At 41.4% G+C, this 20025-nt stretch overlaps 1 protein-coding gene across 2 annotated transcripts in view; it reads left to right on the top strand.

Annotated features, from left to right (window-relative positions):
* Positions 1–645: 645 nt before the first annotated feature.
* SLC5A7 (solute carrier family 5 member 7) overlaps positions 646–20025 on the top strand; it is a 28614-nt gene continuing 9234 nt past the window's right edge. The window contains exons 1-5 of one of the 2 annotated variants that reach the window (XM_042806235.1): positions 646–1117; positions 2294–2516; positions 9230–9343; positions 12415–12570; positions 16458–16606. In XM_042806235.1, coding sequence (XP_042662169.1) covers positions 2339–2516; positions 9230–9343; positions 12415–12570; positions 16458–16606 — 597 coding nt within the window. In that variant the 5' untranslated portion in view covers positions 646–1117; positions 2294–2338. Of the gene's footprint in view, positions 1118–2293; positions 2517–9229; positions 9344–11764; positions 11877–12414; positions 12571–16457; positions 16607–20025 lie in introns of those variants that run through there. The other variant, XM_032997140.2, reaches the window with a different exon arrangement.

Below are 20025 nucleotides of genomic sequence, written 5' to 3'. Positions count from 1 at the left end.
TCCTATTTTCCGCTTTATATCCGTTCTTTCGCCAGTCTCAGTTCTGTACTCCCGTAGGCTTTTTAGTTCTACTTTTCTGTCCTTCATGAGCCAACGGCCCATGCTACCTGCCTCTCAAGAGCTGACAGGGACTGCTACAGCTCAGCATAATCTTCCCTTTGTAAAAACGGGGGCAAGGGCGTGTGTGGGTCCTCTTTGCACACGCACCCTTGTTCTCAGCACGTAGAGGCTCATTATTGAGCATCATTTGGAGAGAGGAAGAGCAAAAGCCCTTTCATGGGAACGCTGGTACTACCGTAGCTCTGCAGGTGAGGTTCAGAAGAGGCATGGCAAAAAGGGAGACCCCCGAGAACTACCTGCCCAGAGCTCGGAAACAGGGCTGCATGTTCAACCAGGTTTGGAAGGGAGCTGTGGGGAAGGACGGTCCTGCCCAGCCCCACGAGCCGTGCTGGGGCTCGGTGCTTGCCCCGTGTTAGGCCCAGGGGTGATGCGGGGAGGGTGCCAGGGAGGGGAAGGAGAGCACAGAGCTCACCTTCCCTCTCCCCTCCTCAGCTCCCTCCCCTCCCTCCAGCCCTCCTTTTTCTGTGTCTCTTTTCATCAGCTCTTTCTTTCTTTCCTTTCTCTTTCCTGCTGGTTTGGCATGATCCTGTTCCTTCCTTTCTCCCCTTCATTCCCTTTTGTTTCCTCACCCCAACTTCACTTCCTAACCCTCTTTCCCTGCCGTGACACGACAATCTCTCTCCCTTGAGTCATCCTTACTTCCCCACAACGTCCCCTAGCACTCTGACGTCTTTCCCCCTTCCTCCCCCCAGCTCTGACGGACACGGTCTTCTCACCCCTCTCGACCCTCCTCCTTTATAAAGGGATTTTCCTCTTTTTAATCCACGAGCCCCCCGTCGCAGCCTCGGCACTCGGTGCACCGCCGGCACCGCGGGGGGGAAAGAGACGATCCTGCCTTTGCGCCTTCGCTCCCCACGCCGAGGAGGGAAAAAAAAAAAAAAAAAAAAAAAAAAAAGCGGGCGGGGGCAAAGTCCCCCGCGGCTCAGCCCCGACACCGCCCCGCGGGATGGGCGGCCGTGCCCCGTGGGCTGCGGGGCAGCGAGGCGGCGGAGCGCAGGTGGGACGCCGGGCACCGTGGGGTGGGGGACGGGAGGTTGGGGGGGGGGGGTATGGAAATGGCGTGGGGAGCCCCGCCGTGGGCGCGGGGCCGGGGTGCGCGGTCGCGCGGGGCGGCGCGGCGCCTCCGCGGAGTGCGGAGCAACACGCACACACACAAACACACACCCCAGGCAGGTAGGGCCGGCTCCGTGGGGTGGCTCCGTGGGGTGGCTCCGGGTGGTGGCTCCGCGGTGTGGCTCCGCGCAAGGCTCCGACGGAGCCGTCGGGAGCGTGGACGGGTGTTGGCGGCGCGGCTGTGTGACAGCCATCGGGGCTGTGTGACAGCGAGATCGGGCTGTGGGGTGACAGCCATGGGGGCTGGGTGACAGCGAGATCGGGCTGTGGGGTGACAGCCATGGGGGCTGGGTGACAGCGAGATCGGGCTGTGGGGTGACAGCGGGGCGGCGGGGTGCGGGCGGGGGGTGGGGGGGGGCACTGCAGGAATTGGGTGGGGGGCAGCCGCTGCTCCCGGCGCCCGGGAGTTTTCCCCCACTGTAGATCCCCTGCCTCAAAATTTCTGCCGTTCGACAGGTTTTAAGCTTCCCCTTTACTTCTCAAATCGCGAGCGAGAATAGATTCGTACTTTCAGTGCCGGACGTTTACATGTTGCGATTTTAAAACACGGGAGGTGACAAAGGAGAAGACAGCATTCCAACACAAAGGCTCAAAAGATGTGTTTTGCTGTTGTAGCTATCACTTATCCGTTGTTCTCATATAACTTAGAACAGTTTTTGTGACTTGTTTTCTAACTAAATAGAGACTTCTTTAATAGCCCGCATGGCCAAGACCTTCTATTCCATGTACCAAACTACTTCTCGACTGAAGAGCTCCCTGGCACTGGAGACTTGGTGACACTAAAATAATTCTGTGCTCAGTAACCGATTTCCACAAATTGCGTAGCTTTCAGCCACATCATTCATTTCTCATTGTAACTGGGGGTTACAATTGTTGGTTGTTGCATCACAGGCATTTGAATTGGCATGTAATCTTAATCTCGAGTACCTCTGAAATACTTGTTTCCTAAATTCACTGGAATAGACTCTTTAATAACCATCTGAGTTTTCTTTGTACACTGATTCTCAAAAGCATCTTACCAGGTTTGTTAAAAGCAGCCATATTATTGCATTCTCTCCAGAGGTCTTAATGAAATAGCAATCAAAGAAACAGTCAGGACTTCAGCATGGCTTTCCATGCGGAGGGGCTGGTGGCCATCATCGTGTTCTACCTGGCTATCCTGGCAGTTGGGATATGGGCTGCTTGGAAAACCAAGAACACCGGCAGCGAGGGAGATCGCAGCGAAGCTATTATAGTCGGCGGAAGAGACATCGGCTTGCTAGTTGGTGGATTTACAATGACTGGTATGTAAACAATCACCTTTTATTTTTTTCCTAACCAGCGTATAACTTGTCAGGTTTCCATCTGAATGAAGAAGTGTAATCTGCGTGTCGAGTAATGCAAATGAAGAAAATCTATATATACTTTTTTATTTTTCCCAATTGCTGCTAACATTGTTTAGTGAACAGCCACGTCACATCTATATGAAAACAACAAATATTTTTAAATCATACAGGGACAATATATTATATTTCTTATTCAGTGCTTTCATGTTCATCTGCAGATCAGATATATTTGGGACGGAAGTATAGAATTTATATCTAGATTAATAATAAAGCCAGTTTTAAAATAACTGGTATTGTTGCTAAAGCCATCCAAATTGGTGAGTTATTTTTGTTTGATCTGAGTAAAACAAAGTTTTTATGCAAAAAGATGGGGGGGTGGAGGGAGGAGGAGAATATGTGCAGCATCAATTAAGAATAAGTTTCTAAAAGAAAATTGGCATAAATCCAAACTTGTAATTCCACTGATTTCAGCAAACTTACTTTGTGAGTTCTTCTAACTTATTTTGCAGCAGTTTGACAAAATAATACATTACTGTCAACAGTAGTATCGATAGGAAAAGCCTGGGTGAAGGAATTGTTCTTCACTAATTTTGTAAGCAGTGCTGTCTGACTCCCAGAGCTGCTCAAACCAGGAGTCTTATTGGCTAAACAAGATATTCAAAATATGGTCCAGAATCTCAAGTCTTACAGATAACGTATGATATCGGAACAAAAATGCATTATAAGAAGAGTGAATTGGCCCACAATTTTTATTTAAACAATTTAATTTTTAAACATGGGGGTTTTTTATTGTTTATTCTAATTCCTACTCAGGCAAATCCCTTTCAATTGCCAAGTTGGATTTATCAGATTATATTTATGTTTTGCTAGTTTGCCCTGTTCTGGTTTCACTATTATCTATTAAGGAAAAGACACATAAAAATTTGGGCCAGGATTCTGTGTTATTCGATCAAGAGAAATTCCCAAACCCTTGGAGGATCATTTTGCTCATTCAAAGACTGAATATTTGGATATTGAGTAAAGAATGTTTGTAAAAGTGAATAAAGTTTGAATGCGGGCAGATGTTCGACTTCTCGCACTTTGCTGTAATTTACTGTATCACATATCCATTGGCTACCGAGGCACCAGATATAACAAGATTCTGCTCAAAGCAAGAGCTGGCTTGACTGCTTTCTGCTGAATGAAATGTTTTCAAGAGCACTGAAACAAGAATATTTTGAAGAGCTATTGCCTGCCACAAAACTGTAATCATTAGATCAGGGGAGTGGAGACAAAACAAGACAATCCCTGCGCGAGTGGTTATGACTAACAGCTTTGCCTGTGGAAGAAGAAACAAATTCTGGTCACCTTAATCCTAGTTTACAGGAATATTTTTCATAACAGCTGAAGCAGAGATGAGATTTGGAACTGGGCTTCCTATATTGCAGACAATTTCTATAACCACCACAATTCACACCCACACATAATCATCCCGTTTCATGAAAGCTCTAGAGATGGCGTAGTATATCATCTCTGCGGTAGAATAACAAACTGATCCTAAAGCCTTTGTGCAACTAAAACACTCATGGATTTTATACTGTCAAGATTCACGTACTTTCTCACCTCTACCTTCCATAAATATGGCAGTTAAAGCTTTAGATGGAAAGTAAATTACACTTTCAGTTTTGGGGAACCACGCCTGGCACAAAAAGTTAGTTGTGGGCATAAGTCTACTGAACCAGGGGTTAGTCTGAGTTCTGTCTCAGTGAGGGTGATTGGGATAGATAGTTTGTAAAGCCGTAACAAAATAATCGCTGAAGTAAGGTGATCAAAATCCTCAATAATTTTTACTAAATCGTCACATTATTCAAGGGCATATTTTCTTCTTTAAAAATGATAGATGCAGATTTTGCACCTCATAGCCATGCCTCCAGAGATATATTGCTATTCCAACATAGTCTTTATATTTTACAGCTTTGATTGTCTAAATATGAATTAAAAAGCGAAGTCCTCCCCATAAAGTAAAACAATAAAGTTTCAAAGATCTCCAGAAAGGATATTGTTAGTATGGACATGAAGTACTTTGGGTTATGAGATAAGGCCTAATTCTGTCTTTCTTGCCCAAGACAAACACTACCACATTCTGTGGGCATTGGCTCCAAAACCAGCAGCAATTACTAGGGCTACTTGGTGGGGAGGATGACAGAACTCAGCCAATAAATTTGAAATAAAAGTACAGAGCATAATCATTGTGACTTCATAGGGGTGGACTGAAGATTCTTCAGTAATTATAGTTGATTTTCTAAATGGCATTGAAAAGCCTTAAAGCAAGTGCACTCCCTATGAATAATGGCTGTGGACATAATTGTGTGTACTCCGTGATCCCGAAGAAGCAGCTGTACCAACTAGCTACTGAAACGCCTAAACATGACGCCTGTTGAAGGCTGAGTGTCTGCAATTATCAAAATAGAAAAAGTGAGAAGCTTGAATCGGGGATCGTAGCAGCTTGCATTAAAATGAACTAACATAGTACCATAGTAAACATGCCTTTAATTTGGGTATCATTTTTACATACTTACAGTTAAAATGATGCATTAAATATTAATGCTTCTTAATTTGTGGGTGAAATTCATAAGAAGTGGTATATGTGACAAACTTGAGTCTATTCTAATTTCGGTGATTGAGTTTAAACCCCAAAACCCGAAAGGAAATATTTGAGGTGTCATAATCAAATGTTTACAAATGTGACCAAAAAAGGAAATAATCTACTGATGTCATTTTTTCATTTTAGTTGGATGGAACTACATATCATTCCACAAAAAAAAAAAAAAAAAAAAAATAGAAAATTATATTTTTCTGTTTTCCTTAGGTCAGGATTTTCATTTTACAGAACTTGATGAGTTGATTCAATAATTTGAGTGGTCAGACAAGGGATCATTCACAAAGAAGTGCCAAAAAATCTGATTTTTTAATATAAATCAATATATACAAAGAAATCTGAGATTAATTTCTGTGTGCTTCATATGAACTATGAGCAGAATTTCTCTACATATCCTCAGTATTTGTCTGATCATTTTTTAGGGTACATGTTTTAAATGGATGTTGGCATTTGCTGCATTTATTGGTCCTTCAGATGGCAGGCAATGAAAGGATTAAAATAGATTACCACATGAGTGTTTCCATAGATTATTAAATTTTATATTCCTTTGTCTGATTTAGAAAAAAAAAAAAAAAGAATTTCACAAAAACAGGTATTAAACAAATGTTAAATTGTGGCTTAGCAAACTGAGGATCAGAAAATTAATATCTAAGGTTGAAATCCCATCCTATCATATGTTATTATTCCTTTTCTAATGCATTTACTGATGTCCATATACATGCTGACTACCCATTCTCTCCCTCAGAAAAAGACATATAGCACCTTCCTAGAGAGCTGGGGTCCTTGGCAGATGTTCCAGTAGAGTCATGTGCACACAAAAATTAATCAGCAGCTGTTTTTCAACCCCCAATCCAGAAATCAAGAAATCAAAATGAAAATAAGTGCTAAATCCTCCATTCCACTTTACCCAGCCATACTCTTCCACAGGGCATTGTTCCCTTTCATTCAGGGGAGGGCAATGGCTTCTGCAAAGTCACACAGAAGTGGTGACCTCATCCCCCCCAGAAAAAAAGTAAGGGAGTTAGGCACAGCGTTGAACTGTCCCTTGGAATACATCCACTACCTCAGTAGCAACCCCAGGCAAATCAATGTTAGACATTGAAGCCTTCTTGCACCACACCTGCAGCAATGCTGGACATCCGTCCTTGACTATGGAATATTATTCACCATCTGGAAATGGGTATAATTCATGTAGAATTCATGCTCATGCTTTTTCCAGGGAAGGAGACAAGTACAATTCTAAGTATTTACTTTTGTTGTTGTATACAGGTGCTTACAACCTATTCCATAAATCTATGTTGCTTGAGACACAATAGGCAACATGTATCCCAGGTAGTCATGGACTCAGTGGTCAATGTCTCAGTGTCCAGGTGGACACTCCAGTGGTATTCCTGAGGGGTCCATACTGGGATGAGTATTATTTAATATCTTAGCCAGGGACATGGACAGTGGGATTGAGTGCACCCTCAGCAATTTTGCCTACAACACCAGGCTGTGTGGTGCGGTCAACACACTGGAGGGGGAGGGATGCCATCCATAGGGACCTTGACAGGCTGGAGAGGTGGGTCCTTGCGAACCTCATGAAGTACAACAAGGCTAAGGGCAAAGACCCCAGCTTGGGGCAATCCTGAACATAGATACAGACTGGGCAATGAGTGAACTGAGAGCAGCCCTGCAGGGAAGGACTTGGAGGTATTAGCGAATTGAAAACTGACTGTGAACCGGCAATGTGCATATGCAGCCCAGAAAGCCAACCTTATCCTGGGCTGCACCAAGAGAAGTGTGGCCAGCAGGTCAAGGGAGGGGATTCTCCCCCTCTACTCTGCTCTTATGTGACCCCAATGGCAGTGCTGTGTCCAGCTTTGGGGCCACCAACATAAAAAGTTCATGGACATGCTCAAGTAGGTCCAGAGGAGGCCACAAAGATGATCAAGGGGTTGGATCACCTCCCCTGTGAGGACAAGCTGAGAGAGTCTGGGTTGTTCAGCCTGGAGAAGACAAGGCTCTGGGGAGACCCTATAGCAGCCTTCCAGTGCTTAAAGGGGGCTACAGGAAAGATGGGGAGGGACTCTATCAGAGAGTTCTGTAATAAGACAAGGGGTAATGGTTTTAAACTGAAAAATGGTAGCTTCAGATTAGATATAAGGAAGAAATTCTTCATTGTGAGGGTGGTGAGACACTGGAACAGGTTGCCCAGATAAATTGTGGATGTGCCCCCGCTCCTGCCCCGGAAGTGTTCAATGCCAGGTTGGATGGGGCTTTGAGCAACCTGGTCTAGGAACTAGATGATCTTTAAGGTCCCTTCCAAACCAAACTATTCTATGATCCTATGATTCCAGTATTCTGTTAACCAAAGTATCGTATTCCCACCTAGCTTAATTCACACTGTCAAGGGGCACAAAATCTCAAATGTCTGACAACTTTTTAAATAGATTCTGTATCCCTGCTCTTCTGATCAATAATCATCGTTCACGTATCTTCTCCAAGTGGGCATCATTCACATCTTGTCTTGTCTCTACAGTGCACAATAGACCTTGATACCAAAATATCTACCAATAACAGGGTTCCTTGGGTCACATCTTTTGTTGCAGACTTTCTCTGCATGCACATCCCTCTTACAAGCCCATTATATTATTTCCAACAACAGAATGCTCCATTCCTATGCTTCAAAATGCTGAAAGGGGGACAATTGTAATGCTCTGGTTGCTGGAGATCTTTTAGCATTGAGTTAAAAAAAAATACCCTCTGGTAGTATTTGAGAGATATTGCAGTTAATCAGAAAAGAGTGGTCATTTAGATTTTAATGAAATTTCTTTAGGAATTTTAATTCAGTTTTCTTCATTTATCTTTACTTCCAATTGTTTGTCTTAAACACAAAATCTAGTTTGCTTGTATGATGGTGGATGCTGGGAAAATTCTGAAGAATTCTTAAGGAAAAGAAATTTCTTACAATTGTGAATTTTTATACAGAAAGCCTGGACTACTCTTATATGAGAAGGCAAAGGCTTCTGAGGCAAATCAAGAGAGTGTTACCAAAAACCTAATACTTATAATGATCTACTGCCCTTGTTCTAACTACAGGCCCAGATTCATAAAATGTACTCATTGTAGTTTAGAGAAAAATCAATAACTTTTTGCATGGAATCTGCAAACAGGAAGAGATAAACTTTATTACATAATTTGTTATGAATTATGTTTTCAGATGTAATCACGATACATTTCTGTGTTGGAGATATTCTTTTATACATACTGTAGGTCCTAAAGTCTTAAGCGTAGAAACTTCCCTTCGAGGCAGAGAATCAATTCATTAAGAGTCTGAGGTGGGTATATTAAAAATGCTGCTGGTTTTTAGATAGGTAAAATCAGAAATATTACAGAAAGCACAGTTCAATTCTGGAATATGTCTTCAGGAAGCACAAAAATAAATTAATCAAAGTTTAGAATTTAAATAACAACAGAAGACCATCACAGCCCTATATGGAAATACAGTATTTAGGGAAGTCAGAGTTTACTAAATGTGCTTCACGTAGCCAAAATTTAAAATTTAACAAGGTTTTAAGGGTAATTTTTTCATGAAGGCCCTAGTAAATGATCCATTCATTAAGCGCTTCTCTAATTTAAATACTTTGAGTTCTCCCGCCTTGGATGGGTTTATCACTGTATGTTTATTCTTCTTCAGATTCCCCCTTACATCTCTCCTTCATTTGGACTAACACAAAGAAAATGGTAATGATGTGCTTCATTCATGTTAAACAAGCAGCAGGGGACTCAGCCCTCACATCTTCACTGACTACACAGACACTTAGGCACCTTGATGATTGTCTCAATCCATCTGACTTCTTTTTTCGTATGCTGAGGTTGTAAGTTCTTTGAATTTGGACTGTCTTTTACAGAAGGATGCCGTGTCTGGCACTTGTACAGTACATATAATTAAAAAATAACAATATTATAAGTAATGACAATTTCATTCTACAATACAGGAGGTTTTGTTTCTTTGTGTGCATTGAAGACCTTTCCACCTCTTCTTTTTCAGCCACATGGGTTGGAGGAGGTTACATCAATGGGACAGCAGAAGCCGTGTATGTCCCTGGCTATGGTCTAGCTTGGGCTCAGGCACCTATTGGATATTCCCTTAGTCTGATTTTAGGTAAGGAAAGAACTAAAGCTAATAGTCTCTCATTTTAAACAGTTTTGATGATAAGTCCATCATTTGAACTGAGACAAGTAGGATCTGATAAAAGGGTACTGAGGTAAACTGGATTCCTTCTGCTGATAGGTTTGACCATTAAAAAGAAAAGATGAAAATCACTATAGTTTGTTATCTTAAGTATCCTGAATGCCTCGGCAAGACCTATTTAATTATTACAACTGTAGTGTTCTATGGAGGTCATGATAAGAAAGGTTTTGTTGTGGGATTTAATTTTTTTTAAAATTATGTATACTATGGTTTATACATTCTGGTTTTCTTAAAGTGCCTATATGATCTGGAATATGATAGTATCAGGGCACCTATAAATCTTGGAATTCAAGAGTGGCAAATATCCTTTCAGATATAAGCAGAAGTGCTTACAGATTTTTACCAAGCATCTAAGTGTTTAATTTTGTGTAAGAAGGGTGTAGTAGAACTGGTCTATTTCCTTAAAATCGGACCAAGCATCCTCTTAAATGTGGTACAAAACTCCAAATCACATGTCAAAATGCAAATACACAATCCTACTATATGCAGGGTCAGAGTGTAAAATACAGGCAATATTATAATCTTTAATGCTGTGGCCTCTAATTCTTGAAATGTAGTCTCAGAACTTCCTTACTTTTCATAAAAAATAATAGCAATACAAAATTTCTAACTGTGTCTCAACCACATGAAACAACTTCCAACAAAAGTATGGCCTTGTGAGCCATGATGAATATGCAACAAAGTTGTTAACTACACCCTCTCAGTTTGTGAACAGATCATGTCCCTAATGCAACTGGTGATGCAACCATTTAAAAAGAATGTTGTTACAAAAAGGATCCTGTGTTCTTCATCTTTCATTAATGTGACAGGTGTATTAGCCTTTCTAATAGACCTCTCGGTCTATTCTGAGTCTTTTCTCATGGTCCTCTCTAGTCTGTCCCTTTGTTTCCTTTGATTGTTTATTCAAGTTTTCTTGACACTTATTTTTTCCAGTACTACTTGGTTGCCCTCCTGACTCCTTTTTCCCCTCAGAAATGCTTTCCTATGGCCTGTCCCAGTTCTCCTCTCTTCCCAGGCAGAAACCTTCCCCACTGTAGATGTTCCTTCCTCTCTGGCACATGTGGGCCAGCTCCAGTTGCATTAGCAGTTCCCATCCCTGACAGCAGCTCTATTTCCTGTAAGGAAAATAATAACGGTAGATGTCTGACTGGTGGTCAGCTGATGTCATTATGATGTCATGAAGGTCATCATCCACTGATGTCATTAAGCAGTCGTCAGGATCATAGCCACAAGGATCTTCCTGAATCTTAGCCTCTGTACAATTGACACAAATTAATAATAGCCCAGAAAAGGTTGAGTAAGCCTCTACCCTCATTTCCAGTTGTTTTTAAAGATATGCAGACTTTTTTCCCTGGAAATTTTAATGGACACTGCAGAGAACAGAAGTCTGTATCATGTGACCATATATCTGCCATATATCTCTGCAGAGCAGAGAGGAAATAATTTCTGTGACATGATCTGTACATGCAAGTTGGGGGGGGGAGGGGAGGTGAGGAGGAGGTGTTTATCCTTCTTTTTTTAAAAAATAACCAAAATTCTAAATACATGTCTAGAAGACATATTACTGCTTCAGACGAGAAGGATTTAAGATTGATATAATATCCCTGTTGGTTCAATGTTGTGCTGCATACCACTTTTCCTAATTTTTCAAGCAATTTAGTTTTAACAGTTAGAATATCTCCAATTTCCTTTGACAGATGCTTGAACATCCTAATAGATTATAATACCAGTGACTCTTTTTCTTCTTTTACTTGTCTTTTGTAATGATGACATAACAAGTAGAATAGGAACAGGGTGCAAGACCAATCCAAGAATAGTTAAAAAATGCTGGAGTTTATGCATCTAAACAGCCTGCCTAAAGATAGCATTAGCATAAGCACTATAAATAAATTGTGATTCGTAAGACAATACCTTCTGTTCAGGGAACTTAATGAAACAAAGAAATATGAGTGATTTAAGGCAATATATAGAAATGTGGGAAATCTGTACCACACAATGAATACATTACATATTTTGTGATGAAGAACCAAACTAAGGGTCACAAAATACCGCACTGTAAATTTTACTGGGAACTGACTCATTTTCCAGGTTTTTTGTATTGTACCTTATATATTGCATTTCAGCAGTTTTACTGTGGTAGAAGTCTACTTAGTTATAGTCATGTGTAAATCTCAACTACACAGGTTTCCATATAAGGGCTCTTTCAGCTTTCCTGAGATAAGTCCTTTTTTTTTTCCCCATCCAGAAAGAATTTGAGGACTGTACATTAGAAAGGTGAGGCCTCTGCACATTTGTGTGCACGTCCAGCCCGTACACCAGCCAGGCAGAGCGGAATTGTGGTACATCAAAATTCCTGCACATGCATAAGTGAAACAAGTGTACGACAAATGTCGAGGGAGTCTGACACCTGCAGAGCCCAGAAGGCATCTGAGCTACGCTGCAGGTGTAGTAAGGCTGATTTAAGCATACACAATAAATCTGAATTGTCCTGAATCAGATATGTTGTGTGTGTACTAAACTGTGTGTGTACTAAACCATGTGTGAACTCATGTTTCTGATCCAGGAATCCCAGACAATTTTATTTTTAGAGTAGGACCATGTGAAAATTTATGCTGGATTCCGCTCTAAGAATTACCAGGATTAGGTAGAAATGCCATTCCCTGAGGCTGATCCAAAATTAGACAAAACTCTGAGAGCATCCATAATGGCAGATTAAGTAAACTGAACTAGACAAAACAAGACAAACTTATTTTTCAGTATCAGATCACACATGTTAACAGTGCAGATATGTTTATGTAAGTCTGTAGACAGATGTAAGGTAAGAATTCTTAGAGGATATTTTAACTGTAATTATTTCTTTAAAAAAAAATTAAACAGTAATACTGATATTTTTGTATCCTTAACTGACAATCGGTGTTTCACCCCTTAACAGCAATGCATTCTCCACTGCAGCTGGTGTCTTATGCTACTTTTCTTTTCAGGTGGCCTTTTTTTTGCAAAACCTATGCGATCCAAAGGCTATGTGACAATGTTAGACCCTTTTCAGCAGCTTTATGGAAAAAGGATGGGAGGACTACTGTTTATTCCAGCTTTAATGGGAGAAATGTTTTGGGCTGCTGCCATCTTCTCTGCCTTAGGTAAGGAATAAGCAGTATAAATATTAATTTATCACAGGTGGAAAGGATTAAGAAAATCAGTAATGAATTAAAATTCTGGCTTGAAATGCTAACCAGCCTAGCCAAATGATTCATCGTGTGACAGTTCTCAGACCCATGGTAACTAATAATTAAACCTGGTAATGGTACCCCATTAATTATTTTGGTAATGGAAAGACATTCAAGGTGTCTATTCACTTTCAAATACCTTTAAATTGTCACTTTTTAAAGAGCATGGAAAGATTTAGCAACAAATTCCCTTTAATTGTGAGGGTAACATGAGTGATTGCAAGTGTCCCTTTTGTGTCAGGGCTGCCCCAGCTTCTCTTTTGCACCACTGAGAACACAGAAACCAGTCAAAATTACCCTTAAAGATCTGAGACATTATTGCCAATACATCTAAACAAAATAATCCTTTGCATATAGGAGACATATACAGAACTTTCCATAGTACGAATAATAGAAGTAAACCAGATATTGATCAATAAATTTAAGTATTATTAAATTCTAAATGGCTTTCTACTTGATAAAATGAAGAAAATGCATCAGATTCAAGAAAAGATTCAGAGAATTAGTGGAACTATGACTCAATAGAAAATCACCCAACTACTCATCCAGCCCTGAAAAAGCCATCAGTTTCCAGGGTTTTTAATTATATTTCAGGACTGAATTTAGAAATCTCTTCAAGAACTGAGAAAGCTCTTGAGTTGAAGCACCTGTAGTTGACTTTTACCAGCTAATCATACTCATAGTGCACATGCATGTGGTAATGCTTTCTAGCACAAGCTATTTTAAACAGAAAATAAATTTTGAAGGTACTCTCCAACTGTGCTGTGATGAACTGCAAAGCAATGGGGAACTTGTTTACCACAATTTCATCACAAAACCCTTAACTAAGAACAAATTACATGCTGAGGTGACGGGAGTTGAATAACTTGAAGAACACTCTAAGTATCTGGAATATACTTTCTTTTTGATTGAGGACAAGGTAATCTGTGATATTTCAAAGCAAGCGGTGTGAATACCTTTCTAGTAGTTTTATATTAACAGCTGAACGTTAAAGACCATCAATGATTTATAAAGGTCATTGCAGGTTTTGATTTTAAGTATTCTGTGAATAATTTATTTATATTATACTTCCTAATTTGCACACCTATCCTCACTGATGAATATTTAATCCCAGTACTCTTCACTACACGATCTTCCTCATGAGTCCTTGCTTGGGAGGGTTGTAGAATGGAAAGAAAGGTTGTTTGTGAAAGAGGTCTGAGCTTGTAATCCTTAAGCACATGAACACTGAAGTCTCACTGTACAGCTAAAACCCACCTGGCAGCTCCAGCAGCTCTTATATATCACACATCATGTTGTCTTCTACTGCCAGAACTCTTCTACATATGTGGTCGAGAATATCCAGCTACAATACCTGCAAGCACTAAAAGTTATTGCAAGAAGTTTCATATAAATCATCCTAATTAGAAGGAGAGGATTTTTTAAAACATGATTTTAAAACACTGCAATCATGTGAAATAGCTAATACATCTAAGGGAGATGTATAACCATCCTGATAGCTGCTGGAAGGGCAGTGCAGGAGGGCACAAGCGATTCGGGAGCTTGCTTGAGTGCACTGACAATAACTTCAGGTTCGGAAACATTTAAATAGACTCAACAGACACAGTTTCATGGGACCTTATGGGATGCATCCTGCAAGCGCTGTGGGAGCAAGCTGATAGCATTGCAAAGACATTCTCAGTAATTTTCTGAAGACTGTGGTGATCAGGGATGTTCCTGAAGACTGGCAGAAAACAAATGTCATTCCCATCTTCAAGAAGGGCAAGAAGGACAATACCAGGAATTAAACACTGGTCAGTCTCATCTCAATCCCTGGGATGGTAGCAGAGCAAATACTTCTGGAAACTACTTCCAAGCAAGTGAAGGTCAGGAAGGGGACTGGGGGGAGTCAGCATGGATTTATGGAGAGGAAATAATTCCTGACATTTTCTATGATGAGCTGACCATCCTGGTTCATCAAGGGACAGCAGGACATGTTAATTTCAAAATGGGCTTTTTACACCATCTCCTGTAATATTCTCATAGACAAACAGATAAAGTACAGGCTAGAAAAGTGAACAGTGAGGAGCATTGAAAACTGGCTGAACTTCTGGACTCAGAGGGCTGTCACCAGCAACATGGATGCCACTGGGTGGCCAGTCACCTGTTGTGCACTGAAAAGGTCAATACTGAGTCGTGTACTGTGTAACGTTTTCGTTAGACTTGACTGATGGGATCAAGTGCACCTTCAGCTAGTCTGCAGAAAATAAAAACTGTGATAAATTGCTGGTAGACCAGATGGTTGTACTGCCATTCAGAAGGACCTCAGCAAGCTGCAGAAATGGGCCAAGAGGAGCCTTATGAAGTTCAAGAAAGGGAAACGTTAAATCCTGACTTGGGGAGATACACCCTGATGTCCCAGTACAAACTGGGGGCTGACCAGCTGGAAGGTAGGGTTGCAGAAAAGGATCTGGGAGGTTTAGAAGGCAATGAAGTTGACCATAATCCAGCAATGTGCCCCTGTGGTAAAGAAAGCTGATAGCATCCTGGGCTGCATTAGAAGGACCATTGCCAGCAAGTTGAAGGAAGGGATTCTTCACCTTTATTCAGGACTGGTGGGACACATTCGGAGTGCTGGATCCAGTGCTCCCCAATGCAAGAGATGTGGACATAATGGAGAGAGTCCAGTGAAGAGCCACAAATATTATTAAGGGGCTGGGGTATCTGACATATAAGGAGAGGCTGAGTGACCTGGGACTGTTCAGCCTGGGGAAAAGAAGATTCAGAGGTATCTTATCCATCTGCATAAATACCTGCTTTGGCAGTGGGGGGGAACAGAATAAAGAAGACAGAGCCAGACTCATCTCTGTGCTGCCCAGTAATAGGACAAGAGGCAATGGGCATGAACAGAACTACAGGAAATTCCATCTGAACTTAAGAAAAACTTTTTTTTTTTTTACAGTGGGAGAGGTCAAACACTAACACAGGTTGCGTGGAGAAGTTGTGGAGTCTCAGTCCTTGCAGATAGTCAAGACCCAACTGAACATGATCCTGAGCAACCTGCTCCAGGTGACACTGCTTTAGTAGGGACTTGGACTAGACAATCTCTAGAGATGCCTTTCAGTGTCAGCAATTCTTTAATTCTACAAGCTATTTGTGGAGACTGACTGGTCAGCTCAACATTGTGGTTTGTTTTTTAAAAATTAAATCTGCTTGATGGTACTTGGAAAAATTCTTGGTTTCTAGGTTGACAACGGAGGATGGATTTTACAGTTTGCAAAGAAACCCACCTTTGCCCCATGCAAACAATTCGAGGGCACTTTAGAAGGGTCAGTGGGCTATTGTCCCTATAGCTGGTGTCTCCTCTACCATTCCTTCCTTGGTCAAAAGGGATTAGCTCAGAGCATGTGTGATATGTTGCAGCAGACCTCTCCTAGGCACAGCATTTACTTCAGTGATACTTGTCCCCATGAGGCTGCAACTCACTCAGGGAAGCTTCAGCTGCCTGTGTATGGCTTCTTTTCCCAGGGCAGAACAAGAGTGTAGTCCTTACAGAGCTTGAGCAATGTAGGGAAATGCTGTCAGGACCCTTCCCTGCTCCATTTCATAAGAACCTGCAAAATGACAGCTGCTAAACATAGACCAACAGGAGCATTCCTTTTCCCACTATCTTCAAAGGTGCTGAAGGGATGTGCAGAAAATCTTCATGCTGTTGCTGAGTGTCAGACCAGCACCTGTATATCCAATTTAACAAAGGTGAGTCTTCTCATCAGACATGCTGTGACATACACTAACACATAGTGCTTTGTTTTTCCCTGTAGGTGCCACTATAAGTGTGATCATTGACATTAATGTCAACATTTCAGTCATTATTTCTGCCCTGATTGCAACTATGTACACGCTTGTGGGTGGGCTTTATTCTGTGGCCTACACTGATGTAGTTCAGCTCTTCTGCATCTTCCTGGGACTGGTAAGTTTGTCTTTTTTTTCCTTTCTTTGTTAAGGATCTTGCCCTGAGCATCATGACGATTGCTGAGACCTATTACCCAGCTTTGATTCTGGAACTGTGTCTTCACTGAAAGTGTGGAGAAGCAATATCTCCACTCATAGAGCCCTGACTTTAAAGAGTCTGCGTTCACATCAGTGTACAGCCTGTGCTTTGACAGTAATGCTGACAGAGAGACCCAATTCTTTGGCTCTTTTTCCAACCAGTCTGATAGTGCAAACACTCTTGTAATTTTCCTGCTGAGTATATATCTAACTCAGGATGGGACTGGAGGATTTTCCTTCCCTATCTGTTCATAAAACTGTGTCACAGGCACTAGAAGGAGGTATTAGATATAGGAAGCAGTTGGTAGATCAGTCCAGAAACACTGGCATTGGACCTGCAGAGCTGGTACTCTCCTGCTTTTCTCTCCTGTAGCTTACTCACACAGCTTAGTTAACCTCCTGCTTTAAATCACCTTCTTGTTTTTTCTCTCATTTCCCTCCACTGTCCTTGGAGACCATAGTACAGGAGGTCTCACCAGAAGACCTTGCTGTTTGAATATGGTGGTATGAATATCCCCTCATCAGCTATCAATGATATGATAGTGGGTAGCCTTTTCTTTTATTTACTGCAGTTCTTTAAGCCCTACTTTGAAAAACATCAGTGCAACGGGGCTCAGATCACAAGGGTGCAGTCAAAGAAGCTGCTGCCTTTGTTTGCCAGTGGCAGTTAATAGATGGTCACAGCTGTGCAGAGATTTGAGACAAGCTGAAATAAATGGTGTGGCTCAAGGTGAAGGAACTGAATGGCACCTTGGGGACCTGGAGTTGTTTCTCTGTTTTCACCAGAGTTCTTGTGCAGCTCTAGGGAAATTGCTTCAGCTAGAGCTCACACAGGTGGTTACTAACCAACCCTGTGTGTGTCCTCACTCTGTGGCATCCTACTGGGAGGCCTATGGCCTTATTTGCAGAAGTGCTATGCATTCCCTGTTGTAACTGACTTCATGGGAATGATGCTAAATACCCTGAAAAAAACAAATCCAAGTTCCAGCTGGCCACCTCAAATGAGAAGTTAATCCAGATCTTCTTTCATACCTTTGTCCTTCATCTGCACAGTGGGGAAAATACTGTCTCCTTCCCTAACATGCATGTTACTATTTGTGCACCATTCAGTTTCTACAGATGGTGTGCATTACAGAAATTCCCAAAATTGTAGATAAATCAAAATACAAAAATGCTTTTCCAGTGAGAACAACTCATGCACTGCTAAAGACCCTGACCCAGTGGGAATAAAGTGTGATCCTTTATTAAAGGCAACATGAACCTGACAGGGAGGAGAAAGCAAATGAAGATTGTATAGCAGTCTTCCAAATGATTGGATCCGTAGCTCTAGTAATGTTCTTTTAATTCATGTTGGGCTTTTTTATGTAATTTCCCATTTAAAATAAACAGCAATAATGTCATGTAGAAGGAACTATATTCATAACCTTAAGAGTCATCAGTGGGGCTGGAAGCCTCAGATAGCATCTAAATGGTCATGCTCTGGGTGAGGCAGTTTTAGATGAGATGGGACACTTTCATAGTAAGTGTCACAGCAGAATATGTCACAGGCTCAGGTATCCCAGCTTTCCCTCCAGGCTCTGGAGTAGTTTGTATTCCCACTGGCACAGAGCTTTACTGCTCAGTCCTCTAATGTCTGTTCCTCTCCTACTCCTTACCCAAGAGAACATGCATGTTCTAATCACTTCCATTCACTGCCCTGGCTCCTCAATTCAGCCACAGCTTCTTCCTTAGGCTTCCATAACATCTACCCCAGCCACTCCACAGAATTCCCTGGCTTTGTCCTTAAAATCCCATGTAGACTCTCTCCTTCCCTCCTCACTCTTCTGTATCCACATCTGGAATTCTCAGCTCTTTGTCTTTACCTTGCCCAGTGAGTCCTTCTCTGATCCTGCAGCATATTCCCACTGTTTACTGACTCTTCATCTCAGCTATGTTACTAATTCCCCATTCTAAACTCTTTGTCACTTGTAGAAGTCCTTTGTTTTTTGTTTTGTTTGTTTTTTTTTTTTTTTTCTGGTTTCCAATCCCATGAAGTCCAGGTCTTTCTAGCTACCTGCTACTTCTACCTCTAAGCTTCAAGTCCCAACATAAAGTCAGAGTCTCTGTTTCTTACATGAGCCTTGGTTTTATTTGCCCTCCATTAAAACAGTCAGTCTTCTACTCCCGTTAGAAAGGGATCAATGAAAAATTTGGTCTATGTCTATATTAAGCAAGTTAAACAGTGCCAAGGTGAAAAGACAGGGTCGTCTATTGTGCTTAATTGTTAACGCAGTCCTGACACTGTTTTGGCCCACGCCAACTATTATTTTCCCAGATAATTCCCAGGAACAGTTCAGGGCTGTCTTTTTTGTCAGGGAAAGGAGTCTAGATGTATGGATGTAAGTGATGACATGTCAGTGAACTGCAAGCCCAGAGAAAGTGTCTTGACTTGTTTTATTTACTAATGTAGAGGTAGTTCTTGAGACCACAAAGAGCTAGGTTACTGTCGGGATCTGGAATGCATTACAGAAGCTCATAATGCATTTGCAATACAATACCTATTAAATCCTGGGCTCTGGCATGAAGGCTGCAGATGGACCTTTAGAAATTTACCTTACTGAAAATATCAGCTGACTATGGACGATCTACAGCTCTTCAGAAGATCAGCACTTGGTCATGTTTGAGATTTGAGATTCACAAACAAGAATAAAAAAATCCATTTTACGTCCTTGTTCCCAATTAATTTCTCAACAAGAAGAGTATTAATGTCCACTAATTTTGACAATATGTTTATTTTTCCCTCAGAATATCTTGGACATAGTTGAAACATTTTGGTGATCTTTCCCAGAAAAGCCCAAGCAGACAGTGAGGAGGGAATCTTTCTGTAGAACCTTCTGGCAGAAACTGTCTTTGGGAAGGGTTTCTTAACTGATTTTTTGGCCTAGATCAAAAACAAAGAGATTGAAAATAGTCAATAGCCCAGACTGAATTCACCCTCCAGGAAGAAAAGTGCTTTAGCACTGGGCTACTGGGTGTTCTGGAGCAAGAGAGATGGGGGTTCCCCAACAGCACCCCTCTCTTGTCCTGATTTAGTTTTGTGTTGAATTAAAAACAAATTCCCATGCCTTCGGGTGTGTGTGATGTCTCATGCCTGTATGCTGGCAAATCCTGATGCTATTGCATGCAAGTTTGTGTGTAGATGTTTCTCTACAGTGTGGCCCATGAAATTGTGTAAAGAATACATGTGGAGTTTAGGGAAAATGAAATGAAGATGTATAAATGTGTCTTTCCTGCTGATTCTGTGATTTACACTGATTAAATCTCTGCTCATACTCACACTCTCCAGGACAGAGGTAAGCT

Source organism: Tyto alba, unplaced genomic scaffold, assembly GCF_018691265.1.
Source record: "Tyto alba isolate M040663 unplaced genomic scaffold, T.alba_DEE_v4.0 Super-Scaffold_45, whole genome shotgun sequence".
NCBI lineage: Eukaryota > Metazoa > Chordata > Aves > Strigiformes > Tytonidae > Tyto > Tyto alba.
The sequence above is the reverse complement of the archived record's forward strand: the minus strand, read 5'-3'. Positions and strand labels throughout refer to the sequence as shown.